This window comes from Lactuca virosa, chromosome 3 (genome assembly GCF_052849685.1).
Source record: "Lactuca virosa cultivar CGN04683 chromosome 3, Lactuca_virosa_CGN04683_v6, whole genome shotgun sequence".
In the NCBI taxonomy this organism is placed as follows: Eukaryota; Viridiplantae; Streptophyta; class Magnoliopsida; order Asterales; family Asteraceae; genus Lactuca; species Lactuca virosa.
This window is the reverse complement of record NC_136428.1, coordinates 72,990,834-73,010,870: the sequence shown is the minus strand read 5'-3', so window position 1 is coordinate 73,010,870 and position 20,037 is coordinate 72,990,834. Positions and strand designations below refer to the sequence as shown.

The following is a 20,037-nucleotide window of genomic DNA, read 5'->3' as shown; positions in this document are numbered from 1 at the left end:
GGATTTTCTAGGAAGTTTACAAACATTTACATCAATTACTTACAAACGTTTACATCAAACATTTGCAAATACATTCTTCAAGCTTATACAAACAAAGACACTAAAATACTTATGAACTCACCAGCTTTAATGCTGATCTACACTTTCAAAATAACTTGTATTCTCAGGTCGCCAGTAGACAGGTACCGATGGCCAGGTTTTGAGAAGATGGAGCACATTCAAGACTCATCTTTTATTTTGATTATACATTTTGGTGTCTTATAAACTTCAGAACACACTTGTATTAAAATTATTACTATTAATGCAATGGATGATGTTGTTGCTTGTTTACTTTTATGCATTATTGTGATACTGTACATGACGTCCTCCGCCCCCGAACGTTTCCGCCGTTCCGGTTTTGGGGTGTGACATCATCTTTTTGTCAAACACACGAAATTGATACTTTAGATATGGAAGAGTTGTATATTGGTGCGAGAAAATGTAGGAATACAAAGACTAATAGGTTTCATTTTGAGGTTGAAATCTTCAACACGGTGGTAGATATGCAACTTACAGAATATCGGGATCGATTTAGTGAAACAAGCACCCAATTATTAGAATACATGGGTGCTTTGAGCCCTTGTGATTCATTTGCACAATTTGACAAATCAAATTTATTGAAGTTGGGTAAGTTATACAAGTATGACTTTGATGATTCAGATATGATAGACCTTGAAGGACAACTTGACATATTTTATCACTCTTGCATCAAAGATGAGCGCTTCACTAGTTTGAAAGGAATTTCCGACCTTTCTCGTTTGATGGTTAGTACGGGGAAGCATCGGTCTTATCCTTTGGTTTATAAGCTTTTAAAGTTGGCTTTGATATTACCCGTAGCAACCGCAAGTGTAGAAAGATGTTATTCAAAGATGAAGCTCTTGAAGACCGACTTGCGTAACAAAATTGGCGATGAATTTTTGAACGACGCATTGCTTTGTAATGTCGAGGCCGAAGCACTTGCGAAAGTTGAGAATGAAAAAGTAATGGAGCGGTTTCAAAAGATGTCTGCACGAAGAGGACAAATTTAAATTCTAATAGATCGTTGTTATATTATGTTTAACCAGAAAAAAAAATTGTATTAGATGTTTTATATTATGTTTGACCGGATTTTATTTTTAATGTTTTATATTATGTTTGACCGGAAAAAAAAAATTTGTGCAACCCCTACTACTAATTCCTGCGTCAGCCACAGCCCATAACCCCACACCTATTCCCAACCCCTCCATTTCTCCTTTATTGTCTTTTTCATTCAATTTACATTCACTTCACACATTACTAAAAATTAAGAAAATATACACATTCGGGCTGCAATAGTCTATAATAATCCTCTATGCATTTGTAATACAGGTATGAGACATCTTATTAAAGGAAATGAAATGCATTTGAGAAGATCGAGTTAAATGGAAAGAAAATATGAATCAAAATCTATCAACAAAGAATACAAACAAGAACTATCACACATTACCCATATAACTTGCAATTTGATTTAAGCAATCAATAAAAACTCAGATGAGCAAATTTCCACAGTTCGACATAAGAGCAATATCCGACCATTCTACCATAAATTTGATCATTTTCGATATATATTGACGATTGTTGAACCACAACAACTGCCATTGAATGTTGAACCAAAGCAACATAATATAAAAGTTTTTAAACCTTTTCAGAAGCTTCTTGTCACCCTTTCGTTTGCCAGCCAAAAAACCAGTTCATTGGAGATACTATGAAACACTTCCCATCCCCTTCGCTTCGTCAACAACAACCGGTCATTGTAGTCATCATCTTCATGTCTGTGATTTTGAGGTCGTAGAGCTCGAACTTAAGCCTGAGGACAATCAAGCAAAAACATAGGGGAAGAGATTACTTAAACTTATTGGCCTTCTCAAAGCCACCGCTATCTACAAAAATCGACCAAGAAGCTTGAAAAAAAAACAAAGATCGTGTGAGATGCAATGAAGGAAATAGCCATAGTTAATCCCTCATCTCTAATCGCCAAACCTTATTTCAAGATCTAAAGAGACAAACAATAAAGGGCAAAAAAAATGATTTTTCAAACCATGATGGTTGAATTTTTAGGCAGGATTTTGTGTTCTCCTTTTCCATCCCATGATGGTGAAAGTGAATGTGGAGACCTGATGGGGGACCGTACCACTAGAGAATGCAAACCACGGGAGGGATAAGAAGAGATGAGAGGGAGGGGGCGTTGTTTGTGATATAAATTAGGAAGAAGGGTTTATTGGATTAAGGTGTCTAAGGTCCTAACTACATTAGTATAATGTTGATGAATAAAAGTAAAATCCTTTTTGGGTTGCCCTCACAACCAGGAAATAGCTTGGATTGATTAAAAAGGAGAGATAAATGATTTGTTAATATATTATATGATTAATATATTAATTAGAAATAATAATAATTAATTAAGAATTAATCAGAATTACTTTGGAATTAATTTTGGGTTAATTAGAATTAATTAAATGTGCAATGACTGAATTGTAATTGTTCAATATTTGAACAAAAGAGAGGATCTAGAACCTCCCTATATGGTGGACGGTTTTGAGACCCTAAGATAGGTTTTCTGGAAGCCTCCAACTAATAAAAGAAAAGTAGATAATTACTGATTTGAAATATTATTATTTTAAGTTCAAATCCAGGGTTTCTGGGATTATCAGGCAACTATGTAAAGGGGCATACCCCTTGGATTTTCGGCACTACCTTCACCACAAAGAGAAATCTGAAATTTCTCATCCTCTCCCCTCTTTCCTTTCAATCCTAGGACTTCTTGAGTTTTGGGTGTGACGTATTAGAAGCTACCATACTTTTAGAGCTAGGTTTTCCAATGAGACTTCAAGTGTTTTGAATAGCTTAATTCCATTTTATTAAAAGATATGTGGTTCTACTCATGATTTCAATATCATAGGGTTTCTAGTTTTTGTTTCATAAGTATTTTGCTATTAATAGTGAAAAGACATACATGTACTCTCAAGAGTTAAGTGAAATTCTGCATGTACAATATACTTGTAACCTACAAACCCCAATAGTGGTATCAAAACCATGCATTTTCAATTACTAGTGCATAAAAGATTAAACCTGAAAAACAAAACAAAAACTATCATTTTGTTATCGATTGTGGTCATATTTATCAATTATCTACGCCATATTGTCAATCGGTATGTTTATAAATTAATTATTTATGTACTAGCGTTTATTTTGATATAATACTTTGTTGATGTTAATCACTCTCTCTCTCTCTCTCTCTCTATATATATATATATATATATATATATATATATATATATATATATATATATATATATATATATATATATATATAGGGCTAGGTTATAATGTGGATAGACAACTATTGTGTGGACGTGTGGATAATGCTATTCTTTTAGAATTACTAAGAGAATAGGTTATTTGCTAATGTAAATACATTCAACCTTACACAACTATCGTCATTTTCATGAATTCTCACTAATTATTATTCATTTTTGTTCTCAGGCATCGTTTGTAACATACACGTTTTGAAATCGTGTTTTAAGTAAATAATATTATGAAATATTATGTGATATTGAGTATTGAGTTCTAACAGATAGTTTTTACTAGATATAAGGTAAAACTATGTTTAGAATCACTCAGAAAATATTGGAAGTCTTATGAGATTCCAATTAAAAGTTAAAATATCGAAATTTAACGAAAATAAAAAATTTGAAATAAGTAAAATTTTATTATTGAAAGTTGTAGATAATCTCGTTAGAAACATTTAGGCGAAAACCTCATTGAAATCCGAGTTATAACGAACAAGTTATGACCAATCGAAGATCCGCGACAAAACCGGCACGGTGCCGAATGACGTAAAAACTGAGTTTTTGATAAACTACTTTTTAGCCTTAGTGATCTAAATGAAAGTCGTAGTATTCGTTAAACCGAGAATTTTGATAAAAAGAACGCCAAAATCTGACTTCGTATGAGGAAGTTATGATTTTTCTAAGTTTCAGCTTAGCAGTAGACAGCTAAAAACTCGAATTTTAGATCGAGTGATTTTTAGCCGACACAACCTAAACGAGAATCGAAGGTCTCGTCATTAGCAGTAGGGATGAGATTTAGAACCGGAAAACCGGACCGGAACCGGAATCGGACCGGAACCGGAACCGTTAGAACCGGAATATATAGAACCGGTTCCGGTTCCGGGTTTAAAAAATGGCTTTATCCGGGTTCCGGGTAATCCGGGTTTGGGTCCATCGGGTCCGGGTAAACCGGGTCTAAAAACCGGAACCGGTGTTTGGAACCGGAACCACCTTTAGGACCGGAACCAGTTTTTATGAAATGTTTAAAAGATGTATATGTCATTCGTTTCAATTCCGATTGACATGAGATTTTTTCCAACATGTAGTTTAGAGTTTGTACATGATTTTAGACTATAAATTTGATATTTTTAGGTTTATATTCATTGACTTACAATCCCCAAAAGTCGAGATATCAAAGCTGGAAATTTTTAGTTTTTCAGTTTTTTTGTATTCAGTGAAAGTTTTAAAACATGCATATCTAATTCGTTTGAAGTCGGATTGACATGTGGTTTTTTCCAACTTGTAGTTTACAGTTTGTACATGAGTTTAGACTATAATTTTGTCATTTTTGGTTTAACATTCAATGATTTAAAGTCCTGCGAAGTCGAGATATCAAAACTGAAAATTTTCAACTTTTCAGCTATTTGTTTTTGTACTGTGTATTATGTGAAAATGTTAACACATGCATATCTCATTCGTTTAAAGTCGAATTGACATGAGGTTTTTTCCAGAGTGTATTTTAGAGTTTGTACATGATTTTAGACTATAATTTTGTTAATTTTGGTTTCATATTTAATGATTTATAGTCCCCCAAATTCGGGATATCAATATGAAAATTTTCAAAGTTCAACCCACTAAGTAGTAAGTAATTACCAAAAAATTCTGGTTTTTCCGGGTTTTCCGGTTCTAAACCCACTTTATCCGGTTCCAACCTACCCACTTTGATGTTTCCGGGTTTTTCGGTTCTAGGCCCACTTTACCCGGAACCATACCCGGAACCGAACCGGAACCGGTTCCTATATACCGATCCGGTTTCCGGTTCTACAAAATCCTGTTAACCGGTTCCAGGTTTTCTGGGTCCGGGTCCATCCGGTCCGGGTTTGGACCCACTTTCATCCCTAATTAGCAGTACAACGGTAAAAAGTCTGACGAAAACGGACGTCGGATGAAGAAGTTATGAATTTTTTTTAACGGATTTACCAGTCCCGGTCTGTTAAAAATAATAATATTAAAATAAATTCAAAATTTTCCGACGAAGTCTAAACGAAAGTTGTAGAGCATAACTTTCCCTACGCGTGCATATAAAGAACGTCAAAAACGGAGCCCGTATGAGAAAGTTATGGATTTTACAAGATTGGACACAATTTTCGAGAAATTTCGCATGAATAGTGCCAGCCACGTCATCCCTCGCATGCAGCCTCCACGTGTCACCTCCTGATAGGACCGAGGTTTGCTGTGTCGCCTTCTGATTGGAGCAAGTCCGCGGTCCACTAAGCCTCGGACACCTTCGCATGAGACACACCGCACACACTCCTCGGATGACCCTCGGACCTTCGTGGAGCCTGCCCATTGGACCGAAGTTGGGTCCAATCCGAAGCTGCCATCTGCGAGCCAGCTGTTCCGACCCTCGCATCCGAGCCTCGCCCTTCTGCCGCGTGTCCGAGTTTTGCGGCAACCTGGCCCTTCCCTCTTGCTTCGGATCCGAGGCTCGCACCTATATAAGGGGTGCGAGACCTCCCGGGTAAATGTTAGAAAATTGCCACTTTTTACCCCTAAACTTATATTTCTTCTACTTCCACTTCCCCCGAAGCCCCGGTATTAATTCCAACGCCCAAAACACGCCCCGAAATTCCCGAGAAGCCCAAAAAATTTATCTTTTCGGTTTCGAAGCCCAACCCTCGCAGGGCCCGGTTTTCAACGAATGAAGTCATATTTAGAGCCGAAGTGCTGCCCAAATTACTATTTTAACCCCCGGTTATTTCACGGTGAGTTTAATATATAGGAACAATTGTATGTTATGTGTTATATATGCTATGTGCTTTTCCATGTTATCATCTCGTGTTATTATTTCTGCTATTTTTATAGCAAGGCTATACCTTTGACCACGAAGTGTATGACATAGGCATCACTTGGGTATTGGTATGTACCGTTGGCCATGAAGTGTATGACATAGGCATCACTTTGGCTTCGACAGTATGCTAAGATAAGGCTGAAATCCTGAATATTCTAGCAAAATGATATTCCTGAGTATTTTATGTGCCACTTGTGCTGAAACTTTATTGATTGTATATCAAGTATGGAAATTGTTATGTCTCATTGATTGATATGGAAAGCTTTTAGCATTATGCCTTTGTTGTTCCTTGTTCCTCTTTGCTTCTGCCATATTAAAGTATATATATGGCATAACGTTATATTGTATCTATTATTGAACTCACTAAGCGTCACCGCTTACCCTCTCAATGTTTAACAAATTTGCAGGGAATAAGTAACCAGTATAGTCATATACTGTTGGAAGGTTTAGAATAGTTGTAATATTACTTTTGTATTTCGGTTTATGATTGTATAAAATTACAATATCCTGGGTAGTTATGTAAAATATTAAAACATAGTTGGTTTGTATCCAATCTTTTGTAATCACTTTATCAATGTAAGATATTGTTTTATAAATATGCATGTAGCATGTTTTGGAGTAACTATATTGTCAAGTATGAAAGTTTGGGTCTTTCAGAAATATGAAAGTTTAGAAAGGGGTTCTTTCAATCATGGTATCAGAGCAGTAGTTTAAGTGAACTAAATACCACAGATTGGTATTTAGACTTAAATTGTTGGAAGTTCAATATATGAACGGATTCATTAGGAGTATATGGATACAAACCATAGGAAATACTTAAGTGGGGTATTGGGTAGTGATAAACCCTAGTATTCTAAGATATTAAGTTACTTCAAAATTTTTAGAGAATTAGTTTAAGTGAACTAGGAATTTTGAGAATTTCAAGACTTAAACATGAATTGTTAAGTGAAGATGATACGATGTGTATCTGGTATACTTAGGTTGAATACCTAAATGGAAACAAGCACTAGAATATTAGGAGGAGATATGCCTTATATTCTAATATGTGCTAAATGATAAATGAATATAGCATACCTTAGGTTGTTTGCCTTATTGCTATTATTTAAGAAAGTTTACGGTCTGTTGCCGACCTTGATTTAGAAAATTTTATGTTCAGAATTCTAAGAATTTTCGTAATAGAATTTACATGAAACTTTTCGAAGTGATAAAGAGACTTATGATAGTTGACATCGATAAGTTTATAAATAAACGATCGAGGGATATCGTAAAATAATAAATATGAAGTGTTATCATAAATAGTGTATTAATACCAATAGAGTGGTAATATACATTTAAAGTATGTTTGATATATAATAACATCTTTGGAAGAAAGATGTGCGTTTGAAACACGTTTGGGTGAGATAAATGTGTTGGTACAAATCCATGAAGTTGTTCCATCGCTGTTCCGATTGAAGCAGTGATTGTTTATAGAGTCGGAAGAACCGAAGTTGGTGATAAATACTTTGACAGTATCGAAATTTATGTGGTACAAGATTTAGAAGAATTAAATGAAGATCAAAGGAAAGGCTAATGAAGTTTTCAGACTCAATAGGCCAAGGCTTTGTGATGTAGTATGTAGTTCAAGTAGCAACATTATACAGGATGCTCAGACTTAGTATTTAATACTACTAAGTGATGATTCACTTTTATCACATCCTTATGAAAGTTCCATTGTGTGTTAAGCCGACTTTAACATACATGATTAGGATGGTAAATTAAGTCATTTAGTAATAAAAGGTTAAGTAAATTACTTGTTTAAGTAAGGTAGAATGCTTAGTTGAAGAAACAATACACCCATAGTATTGTATGAGAAGAAATGTTGTAGTTAGGAATGGTAGAGAACCAAGTTGAAGCTAGTAGAGCTTGCTGAGATGCAGCTATAATGCAGACTTCTTAGGATAGACTCCTATGAAGTAGACTTAGACTTACTCAGATACAAGAATAACGATGTCATGGAAGGATAATGAAATAAACAAAGGTGCATGGTGAATTACATAAGTTAGAAGATGATGCAAGTAGTTGAAAACCGTTTGTCTCTACATTGCTAGAGTAAATTTTGGGTGTAGTATGTCTTGCAGAGTAGACACTACCCGAGAAAGAATTTATATGAAGAATTGGAAGTAAAATTCTATCGACCTATGAAAAAGTATTAGAATATGCTAGATCGAGCATATAAGTGAGAAGAATCTTAGAAGGCGAGTATAGGTAATCCAAGATATGTTTGATAGAAACGCGAAAACCCTAGTTGAGTCTAGGAGAAATTGTTGTATGTACATGTTTGAACACACTAAGGTGTGAAAAGTTGCTTGTGAAAACTTTTGAATGGTGACTTGGGAACTGCGAGACAATACTTGGGACGAGTATGAGTAGGTGTGAATAGTAGTAGAGGCCTATACTACTGGAAGCACAAGACTCACGCTTGGATCAGGGAAAGTCACAAGGTTACCGAGAAGCTAATAAATGATTCCGTTTTATTCATGTGTGTCGTTACCTTCGTTTCGGTAATGACTAAGAAGATAATTATCTTTCAAATCTTAAGGTCATAAAGAGTGGAGTCCGATTAATATAAATCTACAAAGATAAAGTTGATTGGTTTAGAAAGCCATGTATTGAGTAAAGACGAAACTTCAGTCAAGAAGGAGATGGTCGAGATGGTCGATAGAAATATAACGATCTTCATTAAAGAATTGAGCAACCATTAACTAGAGATGTTACCTGTTATGAAGGCGATGAAGAATTTAGTTATTCATGGAAGGATTACAGTATGAAATCCATGATTTAGTAATCAATCGAAATATTCTGTCATTTGACAAAATTGTTGTGTATGTCCGAAAGCACGAATTAGAGATACGTGGTGTTATTCTTTCTGTTCTGAAGCATCCACGTGTTGATCAAACTCTTTTGTTTTCTTTATTCCATTAGCTCGATTTATTCGATCTAATTATAGTACAAGAGTTTGGTTCATTATGTGTCTTGTGCGATATAAAATCAAAGGTCATTAGAATATGACCATTCGAGTTGTTGTTATAGCAAAAGTAAAGACCTTATCTTGGGTTTAGACTATAAACCAAGAAGGAGCAGGAGTCTGCAATGAGAATTGAGTTTTAACTCAAAGATTAGGATCGAAGGCCCAATAGAGAATGATGAGCGGGTGCAGGTTTGAGTACCGCTAGTAATTAAGAAGTTTGAAGAGTTTGACAATCGTTTGGCAAACCAAAAGTTAAATATCGTACAGTTTAGATTACTACAGAAGAAGTAAGTTAGGACTCGAATGTTGTGACTAGTAATTTTCTCGTAAACTTTAGATCTGCTCACATCTTATTTGATTGTGATGCCTCAGATTCTTTCGTGCCTTATAAATTCGCACATTCTTTTCAAATTGCTTGTTATGCAATTGTCCAATCATTTCGTATAGATAACATAGGAAATATATCATTACTTGCTGATAAAGTCTATAGAGATAGTGTCATAGGAATTAAAGGTTATAATCTTCTTGCTAACCTGATTCCTATCTTCTTTCCCAACTTTGATATTATTCTCGACATGAATCGATTGTCAAAGAACTACGCAGAACTATTGTGCTACGAAGAGATGATATGCATCCCTATCGAAAGGAAGGATTCTATTTATGTCTACGGTGAAAATAATAAATTTCTTTCTTAAAAACTCGTAAATTTATATCGAAGGGATGTTTTACTTATCCGGCTTATACAGTTAATACCTTGAAAGAGGAGAAGAAAACTGTGAATGATAGCATTTGGATAATTATCGACCGGCTGATTAAGAGTACATATATTCTCGCCATACGTGAAACGGCTCCATTGGAGAAATACGTATAAGTTTACTTAGACGAAATCATCGCGAGACATGGTGTGCCACTAAAGATTATTTCCGATCGTGATACTCGCTTCACTTCTCACTTTTGGGCAAGTATGCAACGTGAATTGGGATCTCAAGTTGCCCTCAGCACAGCTTATCATCCCCAGACAGATGGTCAGACGGAAAGAACAATCCAAACAGTAGAAGATATGCTTCGTGCATGTGTCTTGGAGTTCGGTGGTAACTGGGATAAATACTTACCTCTTGTCTAATTTTCGTATAATAACAGTTACCACGCTTCAATTAAAATGCCACCATATGAAGCATTATATGGTCGTAAATGTCGTACGCCATTATGTTGGCGATACATAGGACAGAAGATCCTTGGAGGCCCTGAAATGATTCAAGACACCACCGACAAGATTCAAATTGTACGAGAAAGAATGAAAGCCGCTCAGGATCGACAAAAGTCCTATACGGAAAAGAGGAGGCGACCAATAGAATTCCAGGTGGGTGATTTCGTGATGTTGAAGGTATCCCCATGGAAAGGTCTTATGCGATTTGGAAAGAAAGGAAAACTAAGTCCTAGATTTGTTGGTCCTTTCAAAATCCTCCAGAGGATTGGTAAACAAGCATACCGCTTGGAATTGCCTGAAGATTTGGCAGGTATTCATGATGTATTTCATGTGAGTTATCTGCGCAAATGCTTAAGCATGTATGATGAAGCAGTTCCATTATCCGAGGTGAAACTGGATAATAAGTTAACTTATGTAGAAGAGCCTGAAGAAATCGTAAACGAAAGAACGACTAAGCTACGTAATAAAGAAGTAGAGTTGGTGCTTGTCAAGTGGAAACACCATCGAGGCTTGAACTATACTTGGGAGAATAAGAATGAGATAAGAGCGAAATATCCCCATTTATTTTAATCGATGTAATTTCGGGGACGAAATTCTCAAAAGGAGGAGGTATTTGTAACATACACGTTTTGAAATCGTGTTTTAAGTAAATAATATTATGAAATATTATGTGATATTGAGTATTGAGTTCTATCAGATAGTTTTTACTAGATATAAGGTAAAACTATGTTTAGAATCACTCAGAAAATATTGGAAGTCTTGTGAGATTCCAATTAAAAGTTAAAATATCGAAATTTAACGAAAATATAAAATTTGAAATAAGTAAAATTTTATTATTGAAAGTTGTAGATAATCTCGTTAGAAACATTTAGGCGAAAACCGCATTGAAATCCGAGTTATAACGAACAAGTTATGACCAATCGAAGATCCGCGACAAAACCGACACGGTGCCGAATGACGTAAAAAGTGAGTTTTTGATAAACTACTTTTTAGCCTTAGTGATCTAAATGAAAGTCGTAGTATTCGTTAAACCGAGAATTTTAATAAAAAGAACGCCAAAATCTGACTTCGTATGAGGAAGTTATGATTTTTCTAAGTTTCAGCTTAGCAGTAGACAGCTAAAAACTCGAATTTTAGATCGAGTGATTTTTAGCCAACACAACCTAAACGAGAATTGAAGGTATTGTCATTAGCAGTACAACGGTAAAAATTCTGACGAAAACGGACGTCGGATGAAGAAGTTATGAATTTTTTTAACGGATTTACCAGACGCGGTCTGTTAAAAATAATAATATTAAAATAAATCAAAATTTTCCGACGAAGTCTAATCGAAAGTTGTAGAGCATAACTTTCCCTACGCGTGCATATAAAGAACGTCAAAAATGGAGCCCGTATGAGAAAGTTATGGATTTTACAAGATTGGGCACAATATTCGAGAAATTTCGCATGAATAGTGCCAGCCACGTCATCCCTCGCATGCAGCCTCCACGTGTCACCTCCTGATAGGACCAAGGTTTGCTGTGTCGCCTTCTGATTGGACCAAGTTCGCGGTCCACTAAGCCTCGTACACCTTCGCATGAGACACACCGCACACACTCCTCGGATGACCCTCGGACCTTCGTGGAGCCTGCCCATTGGACCGAAGTTGGGTCCAATCCGAAGCTGCCATCTGCGAGCCAGCTGTTCCGACCCTCGCATCCGAGCCTCGCCCTTCTGCCACGTGTCTGAGCTTCGCCGCAACCTGGCCCTTCCGTCTTGCTTTGGATCCGAGGCTCGCACCTATATAAGGGGTACGAGACCTCCCGGGTAAATGTTAGAAAATTGCCACTTTTTACCCCTAAACTTATATTTCTTCTACTTCAACTTCCCCCGAAGCCCCGGTATTAATTCCAACGCCCGAAACACGCCCCGAAATTCCCGAGAAGCCCGAAAAATTTATCTTTTCGGTTTCGAAGCCCAACCCTCGCAGGGCCCGGTTTTCAAGAAAACTTCCGGTTTTCAACGAAGGAAGTCATATTTAGAGCCGAAGTGGTGCCCAAATTACTATTTTAACCCCCGGTTATTTCACGGTGAGTTTAATATATAGGAACAATTGTATGTTATGTGGTATATGTGCTATGTGCTTTTCCATGTTATCATCTCGTGTTATTATTTCTGCTATTTTTATAGCAAGGATATACCTCTGACCACGACGTGTATGACATAGGCATCACTTGGGTATTGGTATGTACCGTTGACCATGAAGTGTATGACATATGCATCACTTTGGCTTCGGCAGTATGCTAAGATAAGGCTGAAAGCCTGAATATTCTAGCAAAATGATATTCCTGAGTATTTTCTGTGCCACTTGTGCTGAAACTTTATTGATTGTATATCAAGTATGGAAATTGTTATGTCTCATTGATTGATATGGAAAGCTTTTCGCATTATGCCTTTGTTGTTCATTGTTCCTCTTTTCTTCTGCCATATTAAAGTATATATATGACATAACGTTATATTGAATCTATTATTTAACTCACTAAGCGTCACCGCTTACCCTCTCAATGTTTAACAAATTTGCAGGGAATAAGTAACCAGTATAGTCATATACTGTTGGAAGGTTTAGAATAGTTGTAATATTACTTTTGTATTTCGGTTTATGATTGTATAAAATTACAATATCCTGAGTAGTTATGTAATATATTAAAACATAGTTGGTTTGTATCCAATCTTTTGTAATCACTTTATCAATGTAACATATTGTTTTATAAATATGCATGTAGCATGTTTTGGAGTAACTATATTGTCAAGTATGAAAGTTTGGGTCTTTCAGAAATATGAAAGTTTAGAAAGGGGTTCCTTCATCGTTTTTTACTCATTTTCATTCTTACAGAATACGACTCAATAAATATTCTGACAACATTATGACAGAATGAGAATAATAAAAAAAGTATATAATAACCTTATAGACGATTTAATTAGTGAAAATGCGTAATAATTACAATAGTTATGTAAGATTGAACGCATTCACATTACCAAAAAAACATATTTTCTTTGTCATTCTCGCAGAATAGCATTGTCCACACGTCCACACAATAGATGTCAATCCACATTTGAACCTACCTCTCTCTCTCTCTGTATATATATATATATATATATATATATATATATATATATATATATATATATATATATATATATATATATATATATATATATATAGAGAGAGAGAGAGAGAGAAAGAGAGAGAGAGTGTGACATCCCCTAATTTCTCGGCCAGAAAAGACCGATTTAATTTATGCTTTTTAAAATAAAATCAGAGAAATCCTTTTAAAAGATGTTGCGGAATTGGTCCCCAAAACAAAACATGATAAAAGTTTATCAAAACCTTCTTTAAGAAATGTATAGTTTCATTTCATATCAAAACCTCGGGATGTCATGTTCCGATACAGATCAAAAGCATAAACAAGACATTATAAGCCTTTCAAATGTTATTTACAACTACTGGCCTATAATCCAAAAATCTCTCATCGTCATCCGACTATGCTCGGGGTCCACTACCAGTAACATAAAAATCTGAGTGAGTCAAGCTTGGGGGCCTGGTGAGCATATAGGGTTTTCAACCCACAATAATAATAAACTTATTAAGTTCACCAATCAACAATAACCCTGATTACCCATTCCCGTTGTCCTCACTTTACGTCCCTAAACACCTATCACAAGGGACCTAGCCTAAGGAATATCATCGGGATGGACACTACTTCTAAGGGATTTCCTCAGCCATACATGTCCTAAAGGCAACCATGAGGGGAATTGGAGTACGCCAGCGAACATTTAGTTCACCAACACCTACAAGTTGCGAACCTGCTAGTGTGCCACTGGACTGTCTAGAAAAGTCCGTGGTCGTCATCTATACTCCGTTAGACGACTTCGCCAATAACAACAACAACAACAACACCGACACTGAGGCCTCTCACCATTCTAACACACACCGACTATTTCGTCTACCCATGTTCTACCCAACATATTTGTAGATAAAATACATATACAGTTTAAAACTTGTATAAAACATCTGTTCAACAGTCACCTCAAATAAACAATTAATATATTTACACATAACACGTATTTTAAGGTAAATACTTCATATCTATGTGTAAAGTGAAAGTAACTACACACTCACTTGATTTGATGATAATCGGGCAGCAATTGGTTTCCTAAAACGTTCGTTTCTAATAAAACCGGGAGTTTTATTGAGAAACCGGGCTCTGCGAAGGTCGGGCTTCGAAACCGAAAAGATAAATTTTTCGGGCTTCTCGGGCTCTTCGTGGCGTATTCCGGGGGTTATAATCGATACCGAGGCTTTGGGGGATGTTAATATGAAGAAAATATGAAGAAAAGGGCTAAAAGTGGCAATTTCTTAAAAATATCCGAGAAGGCTCGCAGCCTTCTATTTATAAGGGAGGCTTCTGATCAGACGACTGAGAAGCTCCCAGGTGGCAGCAGATCTGAAGGCTCGCTGGTGGACTCGCACGTGGTTGCGCATGCGAAGTGGCTGCTGGCAGCCTCTAATTGGACCGAAGTCCGGATCCGAGGAGGGGGTCTCGTGGCTTCTGCGAAGGTTCGGACGCACGAGGGAAGGGGCACACGTTGCCTTCTCACTGGACCGCTTCGGATCAGCTCAGCAGCTCGGATGACTCAGCAGCATTTTAGACACGTGGCTCGCATGACTCACCAATTTCGGACACGTGGCACTCATCAGCGAAGGTGACGTGGCCGAAGTCCACCTATGCGAATTTTCTCGGTTTTTGTGCAAAAACTTCTAAAATCCATAACTTTCGCATACGAGCTCCGTTTTTTACGTTCTTTATATGCACGCGTAGGTAAAATTACGCTCTATAACTTTTGTTTAGACTTTGTCGGCTAATTTTGACTTTAATTTTTATATTTTTATTTTTAACAGACCGGGACAGGAAATCCGTTAAAAATTCATAACTTCTTCATCCGACGTCCGTTTTCGTCTCTCTTTTTACTGTTGTGCTACTATTGACGAGACCTTCGATTCTCGTTTAGGTCGTGTCGGCTAAAAATCACTCGATCTAAAATTCGAGTTTTTAGCTGTCTACTGCTCAGCTGAAACTTCGAGTTATTCTTAATTAATTAACTCCTAGTAATTAAGCATAAAACACATAATATTCACATAATTCCTTTTCATTTCTTCAAAATGAGTTACAAAGGTTAACCTAGACTATCACCTCAATATTAATTCCTAGGCTAGAAACACGAGTGTTACAATTCTCTCCCCCTTAGGATGATTCCGTCCCCGGAATCACACATCACCAAACAACTGCGGGTAGCGACTCATCATGTCACTCTCTGTTTCCCAGGTGAGATTTGGTCCATTCGTATGTTTCCAGCGCACAAGCACTAAATCAACCATCTTGCGCCGTAACTTCATAGTCTTATGGTCAACGATTGCCTCAGGTTCTTCAATCAACCTTTTGTTTTCATCCAACCTTAATTTAGAAATGGGAATTATGTCGGGCACATCTCCCGTGAACTTTCTCAAATAACACACATGAAATGTGTTATGTATACCCTCCAGTTCTTCCGGTAATTCTAGCTTGTAAGCTTGATTCCCGATCCTCTGAAGAACTTTAAATGGTCCAATAAACCTTGGACTAAACTTTCCCCTTTTACCAAATCTTATAAGTCCCTTCCACGACAAGACTTTAAGTAAAACCGAATCTCCAACTTCGAAGGATATCGGTTGTCTTTTCTTGTCAGCATAACTCTTTTGTCGATCTTGAGCAGCTAACATCCTCTCCCTAATTATTTTCAACTTTTCAGCAGTCTGATGGACTATTTCAGGTCCCACAAACTGCTTCTCCCCAGCTTCCAGCCAACATGACGGCGTTCGACACTTTTCTCCATACAAAGCGTGATAAGGTGCCATCTTGATGCTTGAGTGGAAACTATTATTATAGGAAAATTCTACTAGAGGTAAGTGTTCATCCCAGTTACCTTGGAAGTCTAGGATACATGCTCTCAGCATATCCTCCAATGTTTAAATCGTTCGTTCGCTCTGACCATCAGTTTGTGGATGGTAAGTTGTACTCAAACACAACTTGGTACCCAATTCCTCTTGTAGACTCCTCCAAAACATTGAGGTAAAACGGTTGTCGCGATCGGATACAATCGTTAACGGAACACCGTGAAGCCTCACAATTTCCTTCACGTAAGAATTCGCAAGTTTATCCATAGACCATTTCTCTTTGGCTGCTATGAAATGCGCACTCTTAGTGAAGCGATCAACGACCACCCAAATCATGTCGTGACCGTTACTTGTTCTAGGCAGTTTAGTCACAAAATCCATGGTAATATCTTCCCATTTACCCATGGGTACAGTCAAAGGTTCTAAACTCCCATACGGTTTCTGATGTTGTGCCTTAACCCTAGCACAAGTTACACACTCGGCCACATATTTAGCAACATCGAGCTTCATCGTCGGCCACCAGTAATAGGGTTTTAGGTCCCTATACATTTTCGTACTGCCGGGATGAATCGAGTACATGGTCTTGTGAGCTTCTTCCATCAGAAGATCTCTTACTCCTCCCGTCTTAGGTACCCAAATCCTATCCTTGAATACCTTCAATCCTTGACCGTTTGTATCAAACACCAACGTTTTGCCCAAACGTTCCTCCTTCCGGTCAATTTTCTCTAAAGCTTCCTCTTGAGCTTTCTTTATACTTTCCACAATTGTAGAGACAACTTCAATTCTCAACGCTCTGGGCCTTTTCTTTTCAAGATTTACCTTCTGACTGAGAGCATCAGCAACAACATTTGCTTTACCAGGGTGGTAAAGTATCTCACAGTCGTAGTCCTTGAGTAACTCTAGCCAGCGCCGTTGCCTCATGTTCAATTCCTTCTGATTAAAGAGATATTGGAGACTCTTATGATCAGTGAAAAGTTTGCACTTAGTACCGTAAAGATAGTGCCTCCATATCTTTAAGGCGAATACTACCGCTGCCAACTCTAGATCATGAGTGGGGTAGTTCTTTTCATGCTCATTCAATTGCCTCGATGCATACGCTATCACTTTATCCCTTTGAGTCAGAACACAACCTAACCCAACTCCAGAGGCATCACTATAGACTGCGAAGTCATCAACTTCTTCAGGTAACGAAAGAATCGGTGCTTCACACAATCTCTTCTTTAACTTTTCAAAGGCTTCCTTATGCTTTTCATTCCAAGCATAAGTAGCTCCTTTGTGGGTCAAAGCTGTTAATGGAGAAGCAATCGTAGAAAAGCCTTGGATAAATCGGTGATAATATCCGGCTAATCCTAGAAAGCTTCGAATTTCCGTAGGACTTTTTGGTTGTTCCCACTTCATCACAGCTTTAATCTTTGCTGGGTCAACCATTATTCCTTCTTGGTTAACCACATGACCTAAAAATTGGACTTCTTGAATCCAAAATTCACATTTGGAGAACTTTGCATACAACTTCTCCTTTTTCAGAACTTCTAGCAGTTCGCGCAGATGCTTCTCATGCTCATGCTTGCTTTTCGAATAAATCAAGATATCGTCTATGAATACTATCACGGATTTATCAAGGTATGGTTTACAAACCCTGATCATCAAATCCATGAAAGCTGATGGGGCATTGGTTAGTCCGAACGACATAACCAAAAATTCATAGTGTCCATATCTTGTTCTGAATGCAGTCTTCTCGATATCCTGCTCCCTCACCTTTAGTTGATGGTACCCCGACCTAAGGTCGATCTTCGAGAAATAGCTCGAACCTTGCAACTGGTCGAACAGGTCATCGATCCTCGGCAACGGGTACTTGTTCTTTATCATCTCTTTTATTCAGCTCTCTGTAATCGATGCACATTCTCATGCTCCCGTCTTTCTTCTTTACAAATAACACAGGGGCTCCCCAGGGTGATGAACTAGGTCGAATGAAACCTTTGTCCAATAACTCCTGAAGTTGTGTCATAAGTTCTTTCATCTCTGTTGGTGCTAATCGATATGGTGCTTTTGCTATCGGCATCGTTCCTGGTAACAAGTCAATACGAAAATCTACTTGTCGATCAGGGGGCAATCCGCGAAGATCTTCGGGAAAGACTTCCGGATAATCACACACCACCGGAATATTCTGCACCTCCTTCTTCTCCTTCTTAGCATCGATCACGAACGCTAGATATGATGTACATCCCTTGGCCAAACACTTTCTGGCTTTCATTAGGGAAATGATTCCAGAGTTTACTCTGCGTTTGTCTGCGTACACCATAAACGACTCTTTCCCTGGCGGGTTTACTTTTACTATTTTCTTCCTACACAATATTTCGACATCATTGGCGCTAAGCCAATCCATTCCTAAAACTACGTCGAATCCATTTAACTCGATAGGCAATAATTCCTCGTGGAACTTATTCTCATCCAAGTCAATGAGGATGTTTTTCATACGATGGCTAACAGGTACAAACTTGCCACTAGTAATCTCGACTATTATAGCATTAACTAGTCTATCTACAGGCAAAGCTAGTTTTCTACTAAATTCATGCGATATAAAGGAGTACTTGGCTCCTGAATCAAACAAAATTTGGGCAGGCAATTCGTTTACGATAAAGGTACCTGAAGCGACATCGGCTTCTTCTTTCGCAGCTTCGAGTGTCATCTGAAAGGCTCTCGCCTTCAGCTTTGGTGGCAGATTGGGTTTTGCTGCATCCTTCTTCTTCGGGCAATCCCTCAAAATATGCCCTTCTTCATGGCACCCATGACAGACATTATTAGTGAAGGTGCATTTATTGGCATAATGCCCTGGATTTCCACATTTGTAACAGGTGAGTTCCACGCTGCATTTCCCAGCATGTTTCTTCTTGCACCTGTCACACCACTTGGCTTCGGTTTCACCTCCGAATTTTCTCGAATCAGTCTTCGAGAACTTGTTCTTTTTATTGGAACCTGAAGTTCCTTCAAACTTTCTCTTTTCGCCAACTTCAGCCTTGCTGGCGGCTCTCCCCTTTATCATATCTTCAACAGACTTGGCAGCCCAGATAGCTGCCTCCAAAGTATGTTCCTGACGTACTGGCACTGCATACTCCCATGGAAGTCCCTTTGCGTACCTGTCAATTTTCGCCAGCTCATCTGGGACAATACGCAAAGCAAACTCCATTTTGTCCGTGAAGTTATTCGTATATTCGTCAATGGTCATACTCTCCTTCTTCAACGTTAGAAATTGGTTTTCTAACTCAAGTACGTTTTGGGCCGAGCAGTACTTGCGCTTGAAGTGCACCAAGAACACTGCCCAAGTCAGTTGCAGTGGCTCATTAGGGCTTAGGGTTTTCCCCAAAGTGTTCCACCAACGAGCAGCACTACCCCTGAACTGACGCACTGCGAATGTGGTTTGTAACTTGCCTTGGCAACCACAAGTCATGAAATCCAATTCCATTTCCAAGATCCAATCCATTACTCCGACAGGATCTTCTTTTCCAGTGAAAGTTGATGGCTTGCAAATCATAAAGTCCTTATACTTGCACCCATTTCTCTCCACTCTATCTTCGTGGTTATTTCTCCCAACCACAAGCGGATCAGTTTGACCAACCGATCTACTGTTGTTTCATTCTTCAGATCGATCGTCATTCAATTCACATTGTTCAATAGGAACTG

At 37.8% G+C, this 20,037-nt stretch overlaps 1 protein-coding gene across 1 annotated transcript; it reads left to right on the top strand.

Annotated features, from left to right (window-relative positions):
* The first annotated feature begins 449 nt into the window (after positions 1 to 449).
* LOC145163666 (uncharacterized) lies at positions 450 to 1,067 on the top strand. Its single transcript, XM_079082468.1, has one exon. It carries the CDS (start codon positions 450 to 452, stop codon positions 1,065 to 1,067), a length of 618 nt encoding a protein of 205 aa, XP_078938594.1.
* Positions 1,068 to 20,037: the final 18,970 nt, after the last annotated feature.